Genomic DNA, 24,390 nt, shown 5'->3' on the forward strand with positions numbered 1-24,390 from the left:
GCAAACTATTAAAGCAAGTTATAAACTCCTGGAATTGGTGAATGAGTGTCACTTGGACTCTACCAAGTATGATAGGTCTGGCTTAATGGTTAAGGTTCACTTGGCTAGTTTTGGATGTTTTTGACAAAACCTAATATGACAAATATATTGAAAAGTATTTTTATTTTCAACAAAAAATGTAAGCATTCACTCTACAGTTTTGGAAACTAACAGAGAACACCATTATTGTGCACACATATCAAAAAGTGGAGTAGACTAGAAACAGAAAATGAAACTAATCAGCCTAGTTTTATGGTTCTGTAGGAAGGCGCTGTGGCCTCCGCCGGAGATAGAGCTGGAGGGATGGCACGAACAGCCTGAGTGAACCAAACCAGGCCCAGCAGCTAAGTCTGCCTGGCAACCAGAGAACCGGGCCGTGATAGGACCGCCTGGCCAGCCCAATCAGCGGCCGCGGGGCGCAACCCCCAAAAGAAGGGGCGGTATAAAAGCACAGCCCCAGAGCTCAGTCGGAAAGATTGCTGCCGGAGACAGATGTGCTGACCCACTTGCAGAGGCCTAGGCCAGTGCAGAGTCACCGACCAAGCCCGGCCCCACCTGGGCCTGGAGTCTGGATAGGGCCTTCCCAGAGCTGGACCAGGCAACCTGGCCAGAGAGACTGGGCCAAGGTACCTGGACCGTGGGACTGGGCCAAGACCCCGGAGCAACGTGGGTGGAGGATACCCTCTGAAGCCAGACAGGACCTGGAGGAGCTGCCGGTCGCCAAGCCCCCTGAGTTGGGAACGGACCTGGAGGAGCTGCCGGAAGCCGAGCCCCTCCCTGCACCAAATGACCTAGAGGAGCTGCCCCTCAAAGAGGAGCTCCCCGCATTGCCGCCCGTGGACGAGGAGGGACTGATGGGCCAACTCCAGCCGGAGTACCCCCGCGATACCGAGGAGACAGGTACTGGGGCCAGCGGGGAGGAAGTAGTCCGGGGCAGCCATAGCTTGTGGCTGAATCTGAAGCCTAGTCGGTGTGTTGCAGCGGGAGTCCCGCTGACCCAGTGGCAACCGCTTTTGCCACTGCTAGGGCCCTGGGCTGGGACACAGTGGAGACAGGTGGGCCTGCATCCCTCTCCCCTTCCCCCCTTTCCTAGCCATCCCAAGGAGAGCCACTCCAGAGAGCGAACCCACTGCTGACTTGCTTGCTTGCCCTGCCTGAGCTCCTGAGCGCTAAACTGCTTGCTCGCCCTGCCTAAAGGTTAGAGCAATTGACTACTCGCCCGCTCACCCTGCCTGAGGGCCAGAGCGTTAAACTGCTTGCTCACCCTGCCTAAGGGGTAGAGCAACCGACTGCTTGCTCGCCGAAGCGAACCATTCCCCTTGTGTAGTAAGGTGCTGTGGCCTCCCCCGGAGACAGAGCCTGAGGGAGGACCCCTGCAACCAGGCCAGCGAGGACAACCTGGTGACAGGTTTAAACTGGTGAAAGCGAAAAAAAGTAGGCAAACCTCTCAAATGGTGAAAAATATATTCAAAACACAATCCTGCATTCACACACGTGAGTAATTTTACTCACATAAGGTGTCTTATTAAAGATACATACTTGCCTAATTCTTTCCAGAACTGGGGCATAAATATTTAGAATTCTTTCGTGTGAAATAATCTATATTCTCAGTGGTTAGAATTTTTAATATATATTATTATTTTAAGTCTTCTTTTAATTACAAAAGTATTCCTTTTGATCTGGATTCTGTAGCTGCTTTGTGGGCCAGATCCAACTCCTATTAAAGTCAATGGAAAGACTCCCACTGAATTCAATGGAAGCAGAATTGGGCCCATATTGGGCCAGATTCTACAAGAGCTCCATGCATGGCATTCCCTTGAAGATAAGCCAATATAAGGGTTAATGCAGAGGGTAGTGTTGACTACAAAGCTGTAATTCAAATGGGGAATTCTGATGCGGCATTATTCTGGCATGTTTTATGATAGCTTCATAATCCCTCGATGGAATTGTAGTCTAGTAATTACCATTTACTCATGCACTGTCTTTTCTAGCCTACAGAAAAGACCTATTCTTTCAAACCCTTACTTTAAAAAAAATGATATTTAGTATTTTCATAATGCTTTATATGGTAAAGTATTGTACAGACATTAGTTAATTAATCTGACATGAGTCATGCTTATTTGTGCAGGTAGTTTAATTGAAGTCAATGCGACTACTTGCAGCATGATAAGAATTAATCATGTACAGATTTGCAAGATCAGTGGTTATATATTTTCAATATCTTACATTCTTATGACTCTAAAATATATGTCCCTATTAAACTAATAGTCAAGAGAAGATGTTTATAATCCTGACTCCATTTTTATATTTTAAAGTGTCTGCACTTTCAGCTGTCGTATAGTCTGCTTTATGCAATAGAATCAAGATTATATAACATGAGTTTGAGTACAAAAAACATGGCTCTCATTACCCAGTGCATGGGTTCAATTACAGGATAGTAATCTATCACAGATTATCAGGCTATAATTGACAAGCATATATTGTATTACTGTTAATATTATATATTTTAACTTGCATTGCACAGTGCATGACTTTCAAATTTCCCTTTCATGACTACTTGCCTATTGAATTATTGGCAATCATTTAATTGAGCATTTTTACTTTATCCCACAAATACACACCACTTTACATACATGACTTTTTCATATTAAATGAGTTCAAACTGCGGGCAGACCTCTAATATATTTTGCTTGAACGGGTTTATTTCAACAGAAAAGAAAAACTCCACTTTGAAGAAACGATCCTTCCTTTGCAACCGGAAAACAGAATTTTATTTCAGAAATCTTTTCAGTGATTAAAGGAAGAAGATTGTGAAATTTTATAGTGCGTTGAAGATTAATGTTTCATTGATTAGTAATCTAAGTATTTTATTTAAAATGTTTCATGTTGAACCATGTTATGAATAAACATTGAGAACAAAATTATACCATTAAACCTTCCTTTGACCCCTTTCCATCTAGGAGTAGAAACAAACCACAGAAAAATATTACAATAGTTTAAGAATTGGTTTGATAGATTTTAACAATACTTCTCAATCCTTATTCAAACACAATGAGTAACATGATCATTGTAAAAAGAATGAATAACAAATAATGGGATATAACATAACAGATGCTATTGACGTTTAATATACCATAGTTCTATTATAAATTAAGTAAGCCTCTTTTTTATGGATAGATATTTGTTTGAATCCCAAGGTGACCTATGGAAATTGACATCTTCAAGGGAAACAAAGCATACAGTACTATCTGATTCGAATAAAGGAGTAGCAGACCTAGAGCCAGACTGAAGGAGGAGATGAAGACTGTGGAAATGCCTTTCCCAAAAGGGTCAGGAAAGGTTCAAGTAAAGTAATCTAAATAAACACCTCCTTTATAGGCCAGACTGTGAAGCTACTGATGAGCAGTTACTCATACAAGCAGTCTCATTAGTGAATGTGAGTAAATCTGTAATAATAAAGTAATTATTTATTAAAAATAAGACCCACCCAAAAGATATCCAGTGTATTTATTTACCTTTGTTGGAAGGAAAGAAAACCATTTTGCATTGTCTATTACTGCTAGAAAACATGGACTTATGTGTGGTGCTTGAGTAGGAAGACAACATTTCAAGGACACCCTTACTAAAAGATCAGAAAACCACCTTACATAGACACAGGCAACTTGCCTGTTGTATTGAATATAAAGAAGGACTGGCTAGAGAGCTCACAAAAATATTTGAATATTTCAAGAAAATCTCACTTCCAATGGTGTTCTAATAGAGAGAGAGAAAAAGGAATACAATGATAATATTTCTTCTTGGCTAAGAGCAAATGGAGTATTATTTGACATCTAATACATTCTCTGTTGAGAAACTGCATATTCTGCTCCAGATAGATGACCCAAAAGATCTTTTCCGGGGTTAGCCATTATGAACCTGATGTATAGTAAACAATTACTTCATTATTTTTTTAGAAAAGAAGATTTTAAAGCTGAACAGCAGCTCAGGCACTGGGCAAGAATTGTAGGCTGAGTGTAACTAATGTCAAAGTGACAAACCTATGTTCGGAGCTATCAGAAATCAGGTGCTCAGGGAATCCCAATAACTACCCAGCACCCCATTCAGTCATTTATCTGTGCAATTCTTGAGATGGCAGGAAGAAGCCAGACAAAAGTCTGGAAGCAGCATTTCAAGGCAGTGTATCTTACTACAGTGATACCTGTCTAAAGCAGGAGGCCAGCAAGTCTAGGTTGACTACTGGAGGGAGGCTTTAATTCAAGACAGAACAAATGTCACCTGATATCTGGAAGATAATTTGCTTAAGACAAAGGGGTTGTCTATTGGGGAAGGCTCTCTGGGCATCTTTCACGAGATATTTAGCAAATTATAATGTTAGCTACAGGCCAAATTATACAGAAAGGGGGATAAAGCCATTCCTTTCATCCCTCTCCAGTCCTCCCCGCTCCTTGTTACCGCTGTATATAACTGAAAGGAGAGGATCTCCAAGCACATGACCCACATAAATGAATACATCGCCGCTGTGCAGTAGCGAGGCGTTAGTAGCCCCATTTCACTGAGGCATCGAGGGAGCAGGTGACTTGTCACCTTGGTGTCTGGGCCTGGCCAAGGTCATACAGGGAGCCATTGGCCCAGGAGGTCAGAACCAGGTAGCAGGCCGGTGTTGGTAGGGGGCTTAAGCGCCTGCAGCCCCCCCAGAGCCCCGGGACGAGATCGCCCTCCCAGCCCCTTACCTGCCCCTTCACCAGGCTGGCTGCGAACTGCCTCATGACGGCTTCCACGGTGTAGGCGCTGGACCAGCCGCGCGGGGTGAGCAGCTCCATGCAGATGGCCCCGCCGTCCAGCACGTAGCCGTTCTCCAGGCGGGGGCTGAGCACCCGCATGAAGGGCGGCGAGAAGGGGAAGTTGTCGGGGAAGGTGAGGTTGAGCAGGATGAACTCGGTGTTGGTCTCCTTCATGTCCTGCCACAGCACCGAGTCCTTGTCCACCTGGTGCAGCTTCACGTTCCAGTCGAACAGGCTCTCGTCCACCAGCTCCACCGAGATGAAGCGGTCGCTCAGCCGGGCGATGTCCTGCAGCTCCTTCATCAGCCGCCGGCTCCGCACCTGCGTGCAGTGCTGCTGCCTGCCCAGCGGCGCCAGCGGGGCAGAGCCCGACGGGGGCGGCGCCGGCACCAGCGGGGCAGAGCCGGCCCGGCCGCCGCCGCTCCCCCCAGGCAGCAGCAGAGGCTTGGGCTCCTTGGCGCCGGGGTGCGGGGGCTTCTCCTTGAGGCCGCCCGAGCCCGGCTGCTGCGGCGGCTGCTTGGAGAGCGCCAGCTCCTTTTTGGCCTTGCTGCCCGCGGGGCTGCCCTCCTTGCTGGGGCTGGAGCTGCAGCCGCCTCCTCCCCCGGCGGTGCCCTGCGGCGGCGGCTTGTTGCTGCTGTTCTTTTGGTTGCCCTTGGCCCGGAGCGAGGAGCCCTGCTGGCTGCTGCTGCTGCTGCTGCTGCGGCGGTGGTGGTGGTGGTGCTTGGGATCCTCCGTGTCCCTGTTGTGCAGCCGGATGAGCCCGATTTTCCGGAGCAGAGTGGCCATGTTGTGTTCGGCGGTGCCTGCTCCAGCCGCTGCCTGGCCGCTCCGCGAGAGCCGGGCACGAGAGGAAGGGCGGCGGAGGCGCCCGAGCCCGGAGCGGGGAGGGTGGGGGAGAGAGAAAGGCGATGCGGGGACGAGGCGATGCTGCTGCTGCTGCTGCCGCCGCTTGGCAGACGCGCAGCCCGATTGCTGCTGCTGCTGCTGCTGCTGACTCAGGCGCCTCCTCGTCCTTTCACTGGGGCTGCTGCTGCTGGCAGCATTGCGGCATGGTCGGCAGCACCGCTAAACCGCTGGGGCCATAACCCCCCTCAAAGGGGGACACTGCCGCCGCGGGCCGCTGCTTCTCCTGCAGATGGGCCGCGGTTCCCAAAGTCCCCCTCAGTTAATACTGAACCGAGCCAGCCCGCCACCTCTCCCCGGGTATGCACCCTTCTCCGCCTCCCCCAGCTCCCTCGCTCGCTCGTTCTTCTTTGGACCTGTTCGGGTACCAGCTTTCCCTCCTCCTCCAGCCGCTGGTTTAATGTCGCTCGCTGTCGAGGATGCCGGGCCAAGTCGGCTGCAGGTTTCTGCCTGCGAAGGGTGAAATCTGTCCGGCCCCTGAATATCGCTTCCTTCGCAGCAGGGCAGCTCCTGGCTCCGGCTCTTTGTTGTGGAATCCGCTCCAGCCAGGGGCGCCGATCGATGGGGCTGGCTCGGGCTGACGGATTAATGCAGTTGGGCGGACAGGGGATTCCCGATCGCAGCCCAAGGCGATCTGCGCCCTTTCCTCGGTTCACCTTCGGCTGGCCCAGGGGGAGAGAGCGCTTTGGAGGGAGCTGCCCCCGCACCACGGCCGCCCTGCCTTTTCTCTGCAGGTTCCCCGCTTCTGCGGACCTGACATTGCAGAGGCGGCTCAGTCTGTTGCTCTTGTGCGCGGAGGAGGGAGGCGGAGACGCTGGGCGGGGCCAGGCTGATGCTCGCTTGGGGGCAGGAGCCAGTGGCTGGCTGGAGGAGAATTAAAATGTTTCTTAAATGACGGGGGCAGAGGGGGAGTGGGACGGCCGCCTCTTCGTCGCCTCAACGTGAACAGATTTCTCAGCCTTTACCTGGTCCCCCAAAATGCCCAGGACCCCCATCGGTTTGTGACTGTACAGAGAGGAGACAACCGTGTATCCATATAGCCCCCTTTCCCTTCAAAGGCCGAAAAGGAAAGAAAAGAAATACTTTTAGCTGGGGAAGAAGGAAGGCAAAAGCTGAAGAATAATTACAGCTATTCATCAGTGTAATGGCCAGTGTGTGTGTGTGTGTTTATCCCTGTTGGTATTATATTCAATATGAAATCCATCTCGAAATTATCATCATCATGATGAAGGAATAAATCTGTTACAGGAATAGATGTCCTCTGGACCTTGGAGAGTGGTTTTGAAGAGCCCCCGGTATTGGGAAGGGATTTGTGACCTCCTCTAAGCCATTTTGGAAACACTGTAGGAAGGAAGCTAAGCAGGCTTCTTAAACAATATGTGCAAATCATATTATGTTATCATCAGCAACCATATCTTTTGATCTGAGCAACTGCTTCTTGACACATCTCTAAGGAATTTTGGAAATGCCCTTCAATTTTAATCCCTATTTTTTTCCTCCTTGCTATTACTTAACAGATCACTCTGTTTTGTCAGGTGATACTGCATATGTACAATTTAGCATGTTACAAACAGTTGAAATAACCATTTTTTCAAGTTATATACATAGTGTAAAATGCAGATTCATTTTCAGATTTAATACAAACAGAAGAAACAAATTAATGACATCAGTTTGAATTACCATTAATTTTAAGACCTAGTTTTTTAAATCAAGATCCTAAAAATAATTTACCAGTAACATTATATTGATTTCTCAACTCTGGTAGCATTAAAGGCCCAATCCTGCAGGTGAAGTCAGTGACCCAGTGAAGTTAGTGAGAGTTTTGCCTTCAGTGGCAGTAGGATGGGGTCCAAAAGGAACACTGATCACTTTAAAAATCATTTAAAAACAAAATAAAGTTCTTTATCTGTGTTCCCCCTTCGATGATTAAAACTATAATAATTTTAAACATCTACTTCACTGTTTCACTATTTATGCTGTTTGTTTACTGTTTGCCTTTCTTGAAGCTTAGACAAGGATAGTCAGTTTCAGAACTTTTAGGTTTCATACATTAGCATAATATTGCATTGTTTGGGATGCACACACTGTAGGGAAATGTTTATTTGTTTCTACTGGAATTTAAATAAAAATTCAGTTTAACCCTCCCCCCCATACTTGGGTCTAACGTTAGCAGAGCTTCATGCCTTTAATGGATTTACAATATCATATTTAGCAAAACAGCTCATATTCGGGGGTTAAATAGTGCCATGAATGCTGCTTTGGAGTTGGATGATAGGAGCTTAATAAGAATCCTCAGTCAAGTGTAATGAAGTTCCCAGGGGTCACTGTGTACAGTACAGAAATGAGGGCCCAATCCTGCAATCCTTTCCTCTGGCAAAACTCCCATGGAAGTCAAGAGGAGTTTTGTCTGAGTGGGAAATGAATGCCTAGTGTAAATATCCTGTTTCATAGGACCTGTGAAGGTTCTCTGAGAACACCAAATGGAGTTAAAGTTAGTGTTGTCAGGAAAAAATAAAGATTCCTTCCTCTCCCCCTCAAATGTTGTCCCCCTGTGTTTACAATAGACCCTTCCCAGGGTTAACTGAAATAGCTGTAGTTTCTTTTGATGGCTACCCAAAGAGGAGATATGTTTATTTGTCATTTTAAAGTTCTCAAGCTAATGTGTAAACTAACTGTAACTAAATACTATATGTGAATTTTAATTTTTTTTGTAAAATATAATATTCTGTTACATTTTGTTTACGTTATCTTGTGAACTTTAAAATAGCAAATACACATATAGAAATTAATTTTCTGCATATCATCCAAGTGAATGCTGAGATTCCTGCTTTCTTTGTAATTTCCAAGTTCAAACTGTTGTAATTTCCCCTTTTCACTGTAATTATAGCATTCACGATAATGAATTTTATAGTTAAATTTGCAATATGAAGTTCTATTTTGCTCCTTGTGTTCACTCACTCATAACTTTCTGAAGAATTTTCCATTGGGGCTAAACATTTTCATCTTATCTCAGAGGCATTTTGTGTTTTATGTGTGAGGCAAATCTGTCTATTTGCCTAGTATATCTAATCTATCTATGCTTTATAGAGTGACCACCCATATAGTATGTAAATGCTAAATACAAAGCAAGGAATCACGTTATATTTTCTACAAAGTCTATCAATTTTCTATCAGTCATTCAGCTGCTATTATTTATCAGGATATTTTGGCCAGTCTTCTTCTGCTATTAGTATTGCCCAAACGATTGTGCAAGAAGGTGGATTTTAAATTGTGCTAAGATGGTTGGCTTTGGACTTATCTTGGTTTTCAGTTGTGCAGAGTTTCATAGCTGAGGGAATTCCACTGAGAGAGCCCTTCCTCCAGTTTTCAATAGTTTAATTCTTGGGTTTGCTACCTGCAACATCCTTGTTGAATATAACTGTTGCAGTGAGTCATGAGTGAAGGGGCAATCCCTAAAGCCTTGCCTATACTTGGAAACTTTTGCAGAAATTCTCTACTTAGGCTAACACCAGTTCAGCTCCACTGCTTTCAGCATTGTTGAGAGCTTTATCTGCATCCAAGCTCCAGCCAGATGCAGTGAAGGAGGCAGGCCATCAAAAAGCCGAGTTGTGGCTCCCCAATGCCATGCTGCCTGGCCTTGTATAAGTTAAAAATGTTGAGGAAGAACCCCAACTTATTCCACTTATGTAAGTTTCCTAGGTGACCTTACAGTAGTGGAGCTCTACTTTATCCCTTTGCCTCCCAACACACCCCCTCCTTTCACCTATGCTGGGGAAAGGGAGTTGTGGGGCTATGGGTGAGAAGGAGAAAGCTGACACAGGAGGCAGGGAGCTCACTTGCACAAGGAGAATTCTCTTATGGCCATTTATGACCAATTTCAATCCATTTTGTGCACTTCAGCAACACAAAGTAACTACAGTGGGCAGAAGAATCCGGCTGCTAGTGTAGATAGTTATTTGGCAGCTGCCATCATTTTAAGCACTGCATCCACTAAACCTGCTCAAAACAAAGATATTATTTACTTTTGATACTTAAATCACTGGCTGACGTCTATCTCCTGTCTACATTAAAGCTCTCAAAGTTGCTAGTGTAGCTGACATTAGTGTCAGCGACTCTGAGGAATTTTTGTCAAATTTCCCTAATGTAAGCAAGCCTTAAAATAGCTAGGGCCCAGCTCAACGAGGGGTTCATATATCATAACCAATACACTGAAATGAGTCCACAATTGGATAAAGAGTTAGTGGAGTACACAGAACACTCTATTATCCTGTAAGTAATGGCTGCTGCCAAATGCCAACATACTATGTACATTGCCAGCCACATCCCAGTTGGCCACCTTGACTCCTGCCAATCTCCACACCCTAGTTCTCACTGACTGCAAACTCCATCCTCTCCAGTTCCTGTACTTCCTTCACACAGCCACAATAAAGGTCAATCACAACCCCTATTATGGGCAAAGAGCTCTTTTCCAACTCATTAAGATCTTCTCATTATCATCCGAAAAGATATGCTCTATCTTAACCACAAATTCTTGGGCTTGCTGCAGGGTGAAGGCAATGGCCTGTGTTACACTGGAGGTCAGATTTAGTGATCACAATGATCCCTTCTAACATTGGAATCTATGAATCTATGAATTCAGTGAGCTTTGGCTCAGGCCTCAGATGCTCAGCACTTCAGGATTTAGCACAAGGGAACTTCTTGCATAAGAACAACAGTCCTTGACTGAGTAAAGGATGGGATGCTGCTTATGCAGGCAACGTCAACGTTTCCTTTCATTTCAATGGGAGTGCGCTCAGACCCTGACACGTGAATATACCATCCTGCCAACTTGCATTCAGGGATTGCTTAGTTCTAATCACTGCATGAACAAATTGGTAAACAAACAAATAGTAATAAAAACATATTTATCCCTCTGAATCTGGGCACAATTTCTGTTCTCTTGAATAAATAATATCTATTTATTACATTGTACTGCTTTATCTTTTATGCAATATGCTTTAATATGTTTTATTATATGTTTACTGACAGATCAAAATGTTCCTTGTAACTGGGTGGACTAAGTGGCACCCCCTTTTGCCCTCTCAATCCATGACTTCTCCATTGTAGATCCCTGAGGTTCACGTGTTGCCCCTCACAGATCCGGTGTTGTGGTGCCTTAGCCCTCCAATGAAGGCACACTAGAGTTCTATCCCTTCTGGGGGTGTTAGAGTCCAAACAAGAAGGAAAACAATAAATCAGGGTCATCTAAGGATGTGTCGGATGGACTTCATGCACTCTTCTCCTCCAGGCTTATCTCCGTGTATTAGTCCCCTCTTGTCCATCTTCCTGGGCCTAGCCATCCCATCCACCAAATGACTCATCTAGGTAACAAGCTGTATTAGATTATTGGCTGGAACCAGGCTTCCCTCGTCAAGGAAGTAGCAGAGCTCTACTCTCTTTCCTGGTCAGATCTGAATTGGGCTAGGTCTTCTCCTTTTAACTCTTCTCTCCACAACTGACATTGGCTACAGGTTTAGCAGGATGAGGGATCAACTGGGTTCAAAGGCTCTCTTTATCCCCCTCATTGCCAGCATGGGGCCAATCTACCTGCTCACACAGCCTCCCCTTCAGGTGTGGGGTATGGCTCTCCCCCATCAGCTCGCCTCCTGAGAAAAAAAATTCTGCATTTTGATGCACACACACAGTCCAATGCTGTATGCAGAACAAGAAGGGCTGGAGGGATAGGTATTACCACAGGCTTCAGGAGCTGGTGTCCTTCATGGCATTAAGCCATTGTAGCAGGGCATGATTCATGACTAGAGTGGACTTATTGTTAAGGAGGTAATATCTGAGTGCCTCCATGGCCCCTTTCTCAGCTAATCCCTCTTTTTCTATCCCAGAATGGGCCTTTTCTCCTGGGAACAATTTTCAGTTTAGGTAGAGAACAGGATGTTCCTCGCCATCAACCACCTTTGACAACAATACCCCAAACTTCAGAGGCATCAATTTGTAGGAGATATTCCTTAGTGAAATCTAGGGTGTATAAGACACTGCAAAGATGAGACTTTAAGTCCAGAAAGGCTTTATCACAGGCTTCCATCCAGTGGATCTTTTTTGGGCTACTGTCTTTGAGCACATTGGTGAGAAGGTGTGACATGCTGTACCCAACATATACCCTGAGGATGTTATTTGTGTATCATTCATGTTCACCCTTATAGTGTAACTGTGTACTGTTTAATGCAAAGTATGTAATATAAGGTGTTTTTGGAATGCCCATGACATACTGAACATTATTGTTATGATAGTATGCTGCATGCAGTGTCACATGCGTGGTTATACGTGCTATGTAAGGACCCTCCCCCCACGCTGGATAGCGTCCCCCTCTCCCCACATACCCCCTGCAACCCTCAAGCCCCACACTTCCAGCCCCTCCTACGGGGCCACAGCTCATCATGCTGCTGCCATCCCCTGATCCCCGATCACCCCTCAACCCCCTCACTGCATACCATCCCTAGATGTTGTATTACTGTGCCTTTTAAACCCTGACTGTTGCTTTTTTGTTTTTTGCTTAAACATTTTCTCTAATAAAACGTTTAATTCCCATATATGTTTCTCACATTGTTTGGAGGAGATCCAGGCAAACACTGACTGCAGAGTGAGCGTTCACGCCTCGCTGAGGCATACATACAGGAACAATGGATTGGCCTAAGCATCTGATAAGGTGATGCTCATTTGATTAAAGTGGAGGAAGCCATGCTGGACATTGCTGGTCACCTAACCCCAGGGGGTGGCAAGGGGAATCTGTTAAAAGAAGAGGCATTTTGGTCTCTAGTGCTCTCCCTTGTAATCCATCTACGAAGCAACATCAAGCAACTGAAAGACTGACCACGGGTTGTGTGGGGAGCTTGGCTGAAGGAATCAGCCAGCTCATGGTAAGATAACATCAAAGACTGCAAGGCTACTAAAGTGTTAAGTTTAATTTAGAATGAAATTTGCCTTTTATTTCTTCCTGATCAAATCTGATTCATATTATTCAGGCTTATAAACACTTAAAATCTTTCTGTACTTAGTAAACTCAATTGTTTGTTTTATGTAAAGTAGTGCATGTGGTCTGGGTGTGTGTAGAGACCTCATTTAGAGTGACAGAGCTGGTGCATATCAATTTCTTTAATAAATTGACTAACCTATGAGCTTGCAGATTCTAGGAGGAAGCACTGAACTTTATAAGACAGAAGTTCCTAGGGTTGCCTCTGGGACTGTGGATATTGGATGGGGGTCATTCTATTGCAGATTCCACGAGTGGCTGGCCAAAAGCACATACTCACTAAGGTAAGATCCGCTTGCTTGTAGGAGACTGTAAGTGAGCTGACCAAGGAGTGGGTGGTTCACACAGCTGGGCAAGTGCAAGATGAAATCCAGGAGTGAGGGATTGGGGTGACACAGCGATATACCAATCCAGATTGCAGAGGGGAACATCACAGGTGGCCATAATAGATGAGAACCCCAGTACAAAGTGGTGGTAGTATCTCACCAAACCCAGAAACCTGCACATCTGTTTCTTTGTAGTCAGAGTGGGGCAGGCCCTTAAGGCCTGGACCATGTCCACAAAAGATCATTCCTGACCTTTCCCCAAGGTATACCCAAGGTAAGTCTTCTTGTCTTTGCCTATGCAGCATTTTGCAGGGTTTGCTCTTAGAGGGACCAGAGTACAGAAGCTACTTGCTTCGGCTGGCCCTCCCAGCTTTGGCTATAGATCACAACATTGTTGAGGTAAGCAGTGGGATAACTTCTATGGAACTGGAGGACATGCTCCATTGATGTTGGAATGATGTTGGAGCATGGTATAAGGCCCACACCATGGTCATGAACTGATACAGTCTGAAGAGGGGGGCAAAGGCTGTTTTTCCTTGGGATTCTGGTGTGAGTGGAATTTGTGAGTATCATTTGGCTTAAGATCCAGGGTTGGAATATATTTGGATTCATCCTGCCAATGTAAAAGCTTTTCAACATGTGGCAGATGGTATGCATCAAACTTTGATATGGCATTGACTTTTCTGAAGTCAGTGCAAAATCAGTTAGTCCCATCTAGTTTAGGGACCAACATTATTGGACTTCTCCAGTCACTAAAGGATTCTTCAGTAACTCCAAAGTCCAGCATAGATTAGAGTTCTTGTTCCATGAACTCTGTCAACTTCTGGGAAAGTGGCCCAGAGATTTCCCTTATACCGTTTCCAGGCTGAGTTTGTATGTGGTGGGTGGTGAGGTGGGTTCACCCAGGCCAGGCAGAAAATACCATCAAGAAGGCAGTCATCAGCTATTGGGCTTGGACCTTCTGCTCCAGCATGAGTTTGTCCCCAGTACAGACAGTTCTGGAGCCTGAGACGCTTTCTGTCTGCAGCCCTAACTCTGGTTTCAGAGGGTAGTGAGCTATACATAGTCCATCCCTGGCTTTTCCCAGCTTTAGGAGATTGACATGGTAAATTTGTTTGGTTCTCCTCTTGACTGACTGCCTGATTTTGTAATTCACTGGCCTGACCTAGCAAATAATTTTGTAAGGGTCCTGCCAGCAGGCCAGTAGTTTTGACTCTGAACTAGAGAGTCAAATTTAGGAAGCAACAAGATCCCCGGGCTGGAACACTCAGAGGTAGGCCCCTTTATTATAGGTTGTTTCTTGGGTGCTCTGTGCATTTAGGAGATTCTCCCTTGTGAAGGTGCCTAAGGCCCCTTAGCTTCTTGCAAAGGGTGAGGATGTTTTATACAACATTGTCATCTAAGGGCCCCTGTTCTGCCCACATTTTTTGTACTAAGTCCAGAATCCTCCACAGTTGGTTCCCATACAACAGTTCAAATAGGGAAAATGCTGAGGATGATTATGGTACCTGTCATACCACAAACAGGAGGATGATGGCGGGGAAGCAGCTGGTCCCAGTGACAAGTGTTTGTGGCAACTAATTTTTTAAATATATTTTTTAGTGTCCCATTAAGGTATTCTACCACCTGTCACTTGGGAAGGGTAGTTGAAGCTTAGGAGGGACTTGAGCTTCAGTAGACAACATAGTTCCTTTAGTATCTGAGCTGTAAATTTAGTTCCCTGGTGTGTGAGAATATCCCAAGTAGGCACACCCTACTTAGCCAAAGATCTTCATCAATTCAGCTGCTGTAGCTTTGGTGTTCATGGAGCACAATGATAAGACCTCAAGATATTGGGTAGCATAATACATTATTACCAGGATATAGCAATACCCAGCACACATTTTTCTTGTGTGGCCCAACCATGTCCATTCCAGTCCTCACAAATTACATGCCAACCAAAGGGAGAGGGACTAATAGAGCCTTCGCCGTTCTCGGGGGTGCAGTCAGTTGACACTCTGGGCAAGAGGTGCAGAAGCCTGGAATCTTCTTTTATCTCCTGGGCCAGAAAAACTATCCAAGCTAGGGTTTTCTTTTTGCAATGGTGCCCAGCAAATGGTATAGCATGGGCTGAGCATAAGATTTCCTTGCAGTAGGGTTAGGGCATCAGGAGTTGGGTTTGAACCTCCCCTGTTTGGTGATCTTTCTCTAGGTAGTACAATTACTAACCCTGAATTTCAAAATGGGGGAATACCTCAGGTAGCAGGGGGTCCACTATCTCCCTATTAACAATAACCATCAGTGCACTGGCCCAATTTAAAGTCTCATCTCCCTTTTGCTCTTCAGTAATGTTGTAGAATCTTATCAGGATCTCAGGTTTGGGTAAGTGGTAACCCTCAGCTGTGGGAGAAACTGGGAACCTAAGGAAGCAACTAGCTGCTTGGAACTCTCACCATCTGGTCTGGCTATCCCTGATATATGAGTGAGGCCTATTGGATCCCAAGTCAACTGTGGGGATGCCAGCAATGGGGCCCCTATGCTTTGGGGAGATCCCAAGAACTCTTTCAGGCAGTCCTCAAAATATTCCTAATCTCAATCAATAATGATTGAGTAGATTAATAATGCCAGGAGGCTGGCTATTAGGGATCTTGTATGTTCCCCCATGGATAGCAGAAATTGAGTTTGGGGATAGGCTTTATATCCCCATGCCAACACTGTAAGCAGATGGTGCCACAAGGCGATCTTGGGGTTGGTACTGAATATTGCTTCCTGAGAGTCTGGCCCTACCCTGTTCCTGAGTCTACAAGGCCCATTACTTCTATCCCATTTAACCAGGATGGTCAGTTTAGCTGTCCCTGGTTGACCTGCTCAGGCCTCTGCAGTCCAGACTTGCCATAACTGCATTCCATGAACAGGCAATCCTGGTACCAGTGCCAGGGAGGCCACATATAAAACAAATATCCTGGACCTGGTTGCTGGTATTGAGGCCTCCCCCTGGTTCCTCTGTCATCTCTTCTGCATGGGCCTTCCTTGTTCCTGACCCCAGGGTTTCTCTTTTCTCAGACTGGGGTGAGTTGGACGATTCTTTTTGAGTTGTTCATGACTTCCGTGACTTCCTGCACCTCCTATATCCTGGCAAGGGAGGCCCTGTGTAGGGTTCTTCAGGACACAGATCCCCTTGGCTCAGTTTCTCATTCACCAGAGCTTATCCCTTGGCCCACAGGGGCCCCTCTTTAGAAATAATAATAGAATCATACAATGTTAGGGTTGGAAGGGACCTCAGGAGATCATCTAGTCCAACCCCCTGTTCAAAGCAGGACCAACACCAACTAATTGCTGTCTGAACCACCATAGAATTCTCCATTAGCTGGATAGCTTCAGCTATTGTCTTAAGCTAGTAATGTAAGACCCAGTCTCTTTCCTTGGCAGGAAACATCTGTGCAAACTGTTTGAGCAGAATTATTTCCACTACTTGGATCCCTGTCATTGTCTTAGGTCTGTGCCATTGCCCACACCAGACCTCCACTTTCTATGCCACCATTTGGGACCGGGTGCTAGGGTAGCCAGATGCCTCATTTTTTACCTTAATGTCTGGTCGAAAAGGAGACCTGACAGTGTCCAGTCAGATCTAATGATTGGACACCAAATGTCCAGTTACTGTGGGCAGGGGAGGTGGGGAAGTGCTGGGCCATCACCTGGGCCATCCCCTACTCAGCTGGAGCCACCTCCTACCTGCATCGGGCACCTGCAGCTCCCAGCACAGGCTTCAGAGGCGAATCACTTCTGACCTGGGAAGGGAAGGAAAGAGGGGAAGCGCAGTGAGAAATAGGTAGCAGAGCCTCGGGGGAAGGGACAGAGCAGGAGGAAGAGGCAGGGCAGAGGAGGTTCCTGCACTCTTCCTAGAGTGTTCACTTTTTAAATATTACAAAGTTGGCAACCCTACTGGGCCCTCGAAGGAAATCCTCACAAAATTACTGGCTGAATGTTTCCTCTGAGATAGCCAACGAATCCAAAATGGCCAGGTTGACTCATGCATTATCTTGTGATATTACTGAGTCTAACCCATAAGGTTTCTTGTGCCATCCCAGTCAAGTATGGGGACAGAAAGATTGCCAGTTGCTCATGTGGCCACCAAGCTGCTGCTGCCACCCATTCAAACCTTCTGAGAAAGGCCTCTAGATTATCTTCAGGTTGCGTTTTTGTTAGTCTGACTGGTGCTGGGGCCTCTGTCAGATCTGTGCCAGAAGGGTGACTATTGTAGGAGGCTGCAATATGCTCACAATCTGCTGCACCAGCTGTTGTTGCTGTTGTTCCTGAACAGCTAAATCTTGGATCAGCTGCTGGTGTTGGGTGGCCATCTGCTGGAGGAGTTGCTATAGCTGCTGCTATTGGCCATTCTGCTGCATCATCCATTTCAACGTTGCTCCATGTCCATACTGGCGGGGAGGCTTTTTTTAAAAAAAGTCCTGACCTGCTCCCTTCCACAGGGGCTAGATTGATGCCTGTATTTGCCACCAAATTTGTAAATGAGTTGTTTAGGTAGTGCCCCCCTTGTTGCCAGTCAGAGCATGACTTTGCCCACTGCAGGTTCCTGAAAGACAAAAAGAAATACAGAAATGGAAAAAAGATGGGGAGAAGGGAAGAGGGAAAGTAAAAGTAATACATACGTACCTTTTAAAAGCAAAAATAATAAATACATTTAAAAAACATTTATTTAATTCATTTAGGTTCCTCCATTGTATTGGGTATCTCAGGAAGAAAAGGAGAGCTGGAAGGGAGGAGATTACTAATCCTGGCTTCAGAGCGAGGCAAGTGGATAGAGACTCTTCAGGCAGTTCACAACCCTGAGGAGAAAGGGGAAAATGCCAGCGCTTTAATTATTTCATTTTAAACACTGGTTTGTGCTATATATCTGTGGAAAGGTAAATTCCACAATACATACCATAAAAGTACAGGAAAAGGTACAGTGACTTGTGTTTTATTTTGCAAATCACTTTAAAACTACACATGCACAGTCATGAATCTCCCTTTCACAACCCCCTTTGTCATAAACCACCATGCAACCTGCCCATCTCCTGCCCTAAATTAGCCCTTCTTTGACACTCAGCTTACATAGCCTGCACTCACATGATCCTTCCCAGTCAACAAGAGTAGCATATTAGAGGCTTAAGGACCTCATCTCTCTCTCACACACACAAACTGTCTAGAGACATATAAAGCTGACTTTAAGGGCTCGATCTTACAAGGTGTGATCAGTTCCTGAAGGTGCAGAGTGCCCTCAACTCCCATTGAAGTTCATAGTAATTGAAGGAATTAACTACTTCTAAGGAGCTGATTAGGACATTACAGGATCAGGTCCTAAATCCACTCTTCTCTGGGAGGAAGTAGACTTGGACCCTTGGTTTTACAGATCTAAGCCTAGTCTGGATCTAACTCTTGCCTGCTTCTTCAAGCCCTTCAGAGCTGTTCATCCTAGTCAAAGTTCTTCTTCTCCATAGTGTACATACACTAAGAGTATGTGTACATTGCCATCTGAGGTGTGAATTAAAGCACAGGTAACTATACTCACATTAGCTTTATCTGTGCTACCAGGGCTAAAAATAAGTGTATAGACATAGCATCACATGTTTCAGCACAGGCTACAGATGTGAGTATATAGTACTCAGAATCCCCAGTGAGCTTCTACAGCTGGCACTGAAGTCCATGCTGCTGTATCTACACTGCTAGTTTTAGCTGTGCTAGCGCAGGTAAAATTAGCACATGTATGTATTCTCATGCTGCAATCACACCTTGGATTACAGTGCAGATATAACCTAGGGGTATGTCTATACTATGAGTTAGGGGGTGTGATTCCTCTGTTGCTCGTGTACACATACTCCTGCTAGTTCTCATCAAACTAGCATGAGTACAATTAGCAATGTAGCCACAGTAGCACTGGTAGCAGCAGTGGAAGCACAGCTGAGCCATGCCAAGTACAAACCTGCCTAAAACTGGTAAGGACTGGGACTACTGTACTTAACTAGGTTTGTCACAAGTGCTGTGATCACCAAAAACCCTGGCGCAAATCAGAAGTAGTAGCCTGCAAGCCCCAAAAACCTTCTGACTTTCTTCTTCTTCATGATGGGGCATGGGAATGCTTTGAGGGTCAGGACTTTATACACGAGGGGTTGGACTTGGCCATTCCCTAAATATATCCAGGTAGGTGATTTCTCCCCTCCTAATCTGCACTTTGTGGGGTTTGCCGTGAGTCTAGCCCACCGTAGGGACCATAGGATGGCAGTGATGTGTGCGATATTCCTCCAATTCTCATCTAAGTAGGCGACTGCATATGAGTCATGTGGTTTCAGAACTTAATCCATGAGCTGTTGAAATGTTGCTGGAGCACCATAGAGGCCAAAGGGCATAGTTTGAGACTAATAGAGGCCAAAGGGAGTGGAAAAAGCACTTTTCTCCTGTGTTTCTGGTGTAAGTGTGATCTGTCAGTACCCTTTTGTTAGGTCTAATGTAGTGATATACTGGGCTTGGCCCAGCCAATCTAATAGTTTGTCTACTCAAAGCATGGGATGGGCATCAAATTTGGAGATCATATTGATATTTCTGAATTCTATGCAAAACTAGATGGTGCCTCCAGCTTTGGGACCAATATGACCAGGCTTGGCCAATGTGAAATTCTTCAATGACGCCCAGCTCCAACATCACCTGACTTTTTGCTTCATGGCCCCTTACATGTTTTTGGATAGTGGCTGGGGGTTTCCCAGAAAAGATGCGTGGGTTCCACTTGCATGTGGTGGCACATGAGATGGCCCTGCCCCAGCCGGGAGGAGAACTCTTTTGAGAAGGCTTTTATGAGGCTTCTCATCTGAGGCCTCTGTTCTGGATGGAGATATTCCCCTATTTGTACAGAGTCTGGAGCCAGTGTGGTGGGCACTTGAGGCCCCAGTTCTTGCTCAATGGGGTAAGAGGAAATAAATAAGCTTCACTCCTTCAATGACTTTAGAAGGTTAACATGGTAGATCTGTGGGGGTTTCCTCTTGTTGGGCTGCCTAATTTCATAATTAACTGGCCTGACTTGATGAATCATTTCACAGGGTCCTTGCCATTTCGTAAGTAACTTGGACTCTGTACTTGGGAACAGAAGGTTTCCTACCAGGTCCCAGTCCCAGGTTTGGTGGCCAGCTGAGCCCCTTAGAGGCTGGTGCTTTGGGCACCTCCCTGTCTGTTTGCCAGTTCCCCTGGTTGGGCTCCCCCTTGAGTCAAGGGACCCTTTTGGCATCCTGCAGCTTCTCGGGTGAAACAGTTAGGGCTGTCTCTGCTGCTAAATAATTATTCAGACTGTGTCAGGTATAGCCTCTGGCCGGTGTTTAACACCTAGGCCCTGCCCCTACTTGGGAGTATGTGAGCTTGACCACTTTGACTCCCGTCTGCGCCTCCAGCTTCAACCATCTCCAGCACAGGTCCCTTAGTTCCTGGACAACCACACTGGATCAGGTATACTGAGGTATTTCTCCCCCCGGGACCTGTTGGAAGGTCTCTGTGATGTTGACATAGTCCATTATGGCTGCTTTAACCTGGGCATAGTTTGGGCAGATGTTGCATGCAGCCCCAGATATATGGTCTGGACTGGTTCCCATTAGGTGAGGTGCCAACAGGGTGGCACACTGTTTAGGTGGACATTGGACTGCTGTTGCTACCTGTTAAATTGTTACCGAGAAGACCTCTGGGCCCATCTTTGTAAGTTTCATGGGTGTGGGCAGGGCCCCCATCTTGGGCTTATAGCCCCTGGAGGGGAAGCCCCAGGTGAACCATGGGGCTGCATTAAAGCTATGGCCTGTTGGACCAATCATTGCTGCTGTTCTGGCTGTTGTGCCCCTAAGTCCTGGACCAGCTGTTGCTGCTGGGCAGCCATTTGCCATAAGAGTTGTTGCTGCTGCTGGGCTCCCTATTGCTGCTGCTGGTTCTCCATCAACTTAAGCAGAAGCTCTAGGTCCATTTCACCTGAGTTTCCAGCCCATGTCTTCTAGTCTTAGGTTGTCTGACCATCTGAGTCAATCAGTTCACCCCTCTCTCTAGGGCGGGAAAGTTTTCCACATTCTCCACCAAATTCTGATAGTCTTTGCTTGTGGGGAGTGTTGCCTACTGGTCACGGCTTAGGCCCTTCAAGAGGCTGAAGGGGGTTTTGGTAGGGGAGCCTGGGCCCTCCTACTCCACTGGGATCCAGCCCAGGGCCCTGTGAGGGTGACGAAAAGATATGACACCCTGGCGCACCTCAAGGCTGTCCTTTCTGGGCCACTTCCTACCACCCCACTATTATCCAAAGTTCATAATCTGAAATAGGAAGATGTGAAAGGGGCCATCTCACTGTTTGGCACCTCTTGGTGGCCAGGCATGGCATGATAACTTTTCTCCCTCTAGGGGTGGTGGCTGCCTCCTGTCATGGCTTGGTCCTCTGGTCAGGGTCTGTTCCAAGTCTCTCCCCTTCAGGGGTAGTCCATAAATAAAACACACAGAATCAACACAAATAAATTGGGTTAGTAGGTGAAAGAGGGAAACGCCTCCCTCTCCAGGTATAATAGAAGCAGATCCTCCTTTTCTTCAGGGAGGGATCTTCATGCAGTTGTCATTGGGACAGATCCTGCTTTCCCTTGGTACTTTTCTCAAGAGCTGCAAGGCAAAGGTCCTTCCTTTTCTCTGGTCTGCCCACAAGTGAGTTGTTCTGCTCCTTTTTAACTCCTCCTCCAGTATGTGCATCTCTTGCAGGTGTGGTGGAGCGAGGCTAGCTGAGCTCTGAGCTGCTCCTAACCCCTTCTTGCCCAGTGTGGGCTTTGTATACCCCTCACACCGTCACATTTATTAAGGACCAAATTCTGCCTTTTTGAGGTTGTATAGGATGTAAGTGTCATGGTATGCAGATCTCTTCGGGTACAACCTGGGAGCTGTGGAACAGCTGGGTACCCTTACCAACTATTCAGCTGGAGGTGGGCTCCCTACCATGCTCTTGCTGATGATACAGTCTCTCCCGATACTGTTATCATGCAACATGACAGTAGGTGGTGCCACACACCCAACTGAGTTCCTAGAATGCTATTCTTGAGCAGACATGGATGCCAATTTGTCCCCAGCTCTCCAACCCTAACCACATAAGAATGCACCCTGAGATAATACCGTCTTGTGCTGGACACAGATTTGTTCTGCACAAGCTCATTAATAAGTCTGCTTCTCCCTCAATGTGAGGAAAGCATGCATCAGCTTTTGTTAACAGAGCAAAGATTACCTAAACATTTCACTCAAAAAACACACTGGTTAAGACAAAACTTTAAACAAGCTTATTAACTACAGAAAAATAGATTTTAAGTGATAATAAGTGGTAAGCATAAAGAGACTAGAAATAGTTACCAACGAAATAAAAATAAGAATGCAATCTAAATTCTAGCAGGATTTGAATCTAGAAATGTCTCACTCTGAGAGATGGTACAAGCAGGCTACGGCTCTTCTGTTCACAGGCAAAGACTGCTTTCCCTGCCTGGGACCACCCCTCCACCATTCTAAAGTTATTTGTCTTCCCGCCATCTCTTCAGGTGTTGAGCTGTGGGGGAGTGAAGCCAAGTGATGATGTCACTCCTCTTCTTCTATAGTCTGTTTCAACTTGTTGGAACACTTGATGCTTGTGACCTGGGGGGGTCATCCTTTTTGGTCAGTCAGTATTCCATTTTGTACGTGCTTTCTTGGTGAAGTCTCTAGAGATGGGGTTTGGGAGAGCGGACTCTCCTTAATGTCCCATTAACACGTCTGGCTACTTCATTGTTGTGCCTGAAAGGTCGTTTGTGGGAGTTTTTCACCTCACCACATGTTCTAGTAGCATATTCAATAATATTTTATGACTTCACATACTTTGGTAGCACATATAATCCAACAAGATATTAAGGTTCAGCAGATCAAGACTTTTAAAATAATACCACACAAGACATATTTTGTAGAGAACATATAATAAAGACATGATATTGGTGAATATGGGGTTTGGGAAGTGTTGTTTTCAGACAGCGTGGCACAGTAAGTCAAAGCAGAATTTAGCCCTTAGTTTTTCTGAGATTTTAAATTGAACAAAATGCATAACTAATTAAAAGACAAATCAGGAAGGATAATACCCAAAATTGGTAATTTTCACTGAGGATTAGAGCTGGTTGGAAATTTTCTGATGGAGTGTTTTTTCCATCAGAAAATGCTGATTTGTTACAACCGATATATTTTGCAAAAATGTTTTGATTTCAACACAATTTTGTTTAAAAAAATGTAATTTGGAAAGGAACATTTCAATTTTCCATTTCAAAATGGCTTTTCTTTTCATTATTTATATAATGTTTTTAAAAGCCAGAATCATAATGATGTGTTAATTTTATCAAAATGAAGTTTCACTTGACCCAAAAGAAATTTTCCCTGAAATTCATTGTTCAAGCAACATTGATATATTTTGTTTTCATTACATTTCAGAATGGGAAAAAAAATTGAAATTGTGGAAATCCAGTTCTTCCCTAGATCTACAGAAGATCCTGAAATCTTTTAAAGATTCTCAAGGTTTCTCAAATGAGTAAGTTAGATTAAAGCTTCTGCTTAAGTTGTTTGGACCTAAGTAAGTTATAAAAACTTTAATTATTATTTATTTATATTTATTTGTTTCCCTCATTCATATTTTATATTTTAAACTTGACTTCCCTCAAATAAGACAGTTGTAATGAAGAACTTGTGACTCCAGCAGTAGTTTAACTTGCTTGTCAAGCAACCTGATCTGTATGGTCATAGTTCTTATTCTAGATTTTTATTCAATTCACTGATCTAGAATCAAAGGACCAGATCCACAGATGGTGTAAATTGATATTGTTCCACTGAAGTCGAGCTTTGCCAGTATGAGGATCTGGCCTAAAAAATTTAACCTAGGTGTGACAAATCCAGCATACAATACAGACTAATGAATAGCTGTGTCACCCCTGTCCTCTAACCTGGGCAGCCCTTTACACTGTTTTGCTGCTGTAGTCTCCACTTTGGACTGCTCACAAACAACCTCTAGCACGCAAGTAACTCCCAACTATGTGTGTGCTGCAGCCTGCCAGCCACATCTTGGCTGTTACCAACCTTGTTTATAGTAGAAGGTGACCCCAACTCACTCCCAGTCCTAGATTTTTCCCCAGAAATGTACGTCCTGTACTGCCCAGCTTTTTCCTGGACAATACAAATTAATATAAAGTCTGTCATTTATCAATAAAAATGATATGTACACATCATGGTATTCCAAATGGAGTTTTCTGAAGATTTCTGTTTAAACTCACTGGATTAGATAAAATAATAA

At 45.3% G+C, this 24,390-nt stretch overlaps 1 protein-coding gene across 1 annotated transcript in view; it reads right to left on the reverse strand.

Moving 5' to 3' along the window:
• UBE2QL1 (ubiquitin conjugating enzyme E2 QL1) overlaps nt 1-6,493 on the reverse strand; it is a 42,031-nt gene extending 35,538 nt beyond the window's left edge. The window contains exon 1 of the mRNA XM_067569437.1: nt 4,770-6,493. Coding sequence (XP_067425538.1) covers nt 4,770-5,606 — 837 coding nt within the window. The 5' untranslated portion in view covers nt 5,607-6,493. The remainder of the gene's footprint in view (nt 1-4,769) is intronic.
• Between the last annotated feature and the right edge of the window lie 17,897 nt (nt 6,494-24,390).

This window comes from Emydura macquarii, unplaced genomic scaffold (assembly GCF_026122565.2).
Source record: "Emydura macquarii macquarii isolate MOO-44397 ecotype Brisbane River unplaced genomic scaffold, CSIRO-AGI_Emac_v2 contig_320, whole genome shotgun sequence".
Taxonomy (NCBI): domain Eukaryota; kingdom Metazoa; phylum Chordata; order Testudines; family Chelidae; genus Emydura; species Emydura macquarii.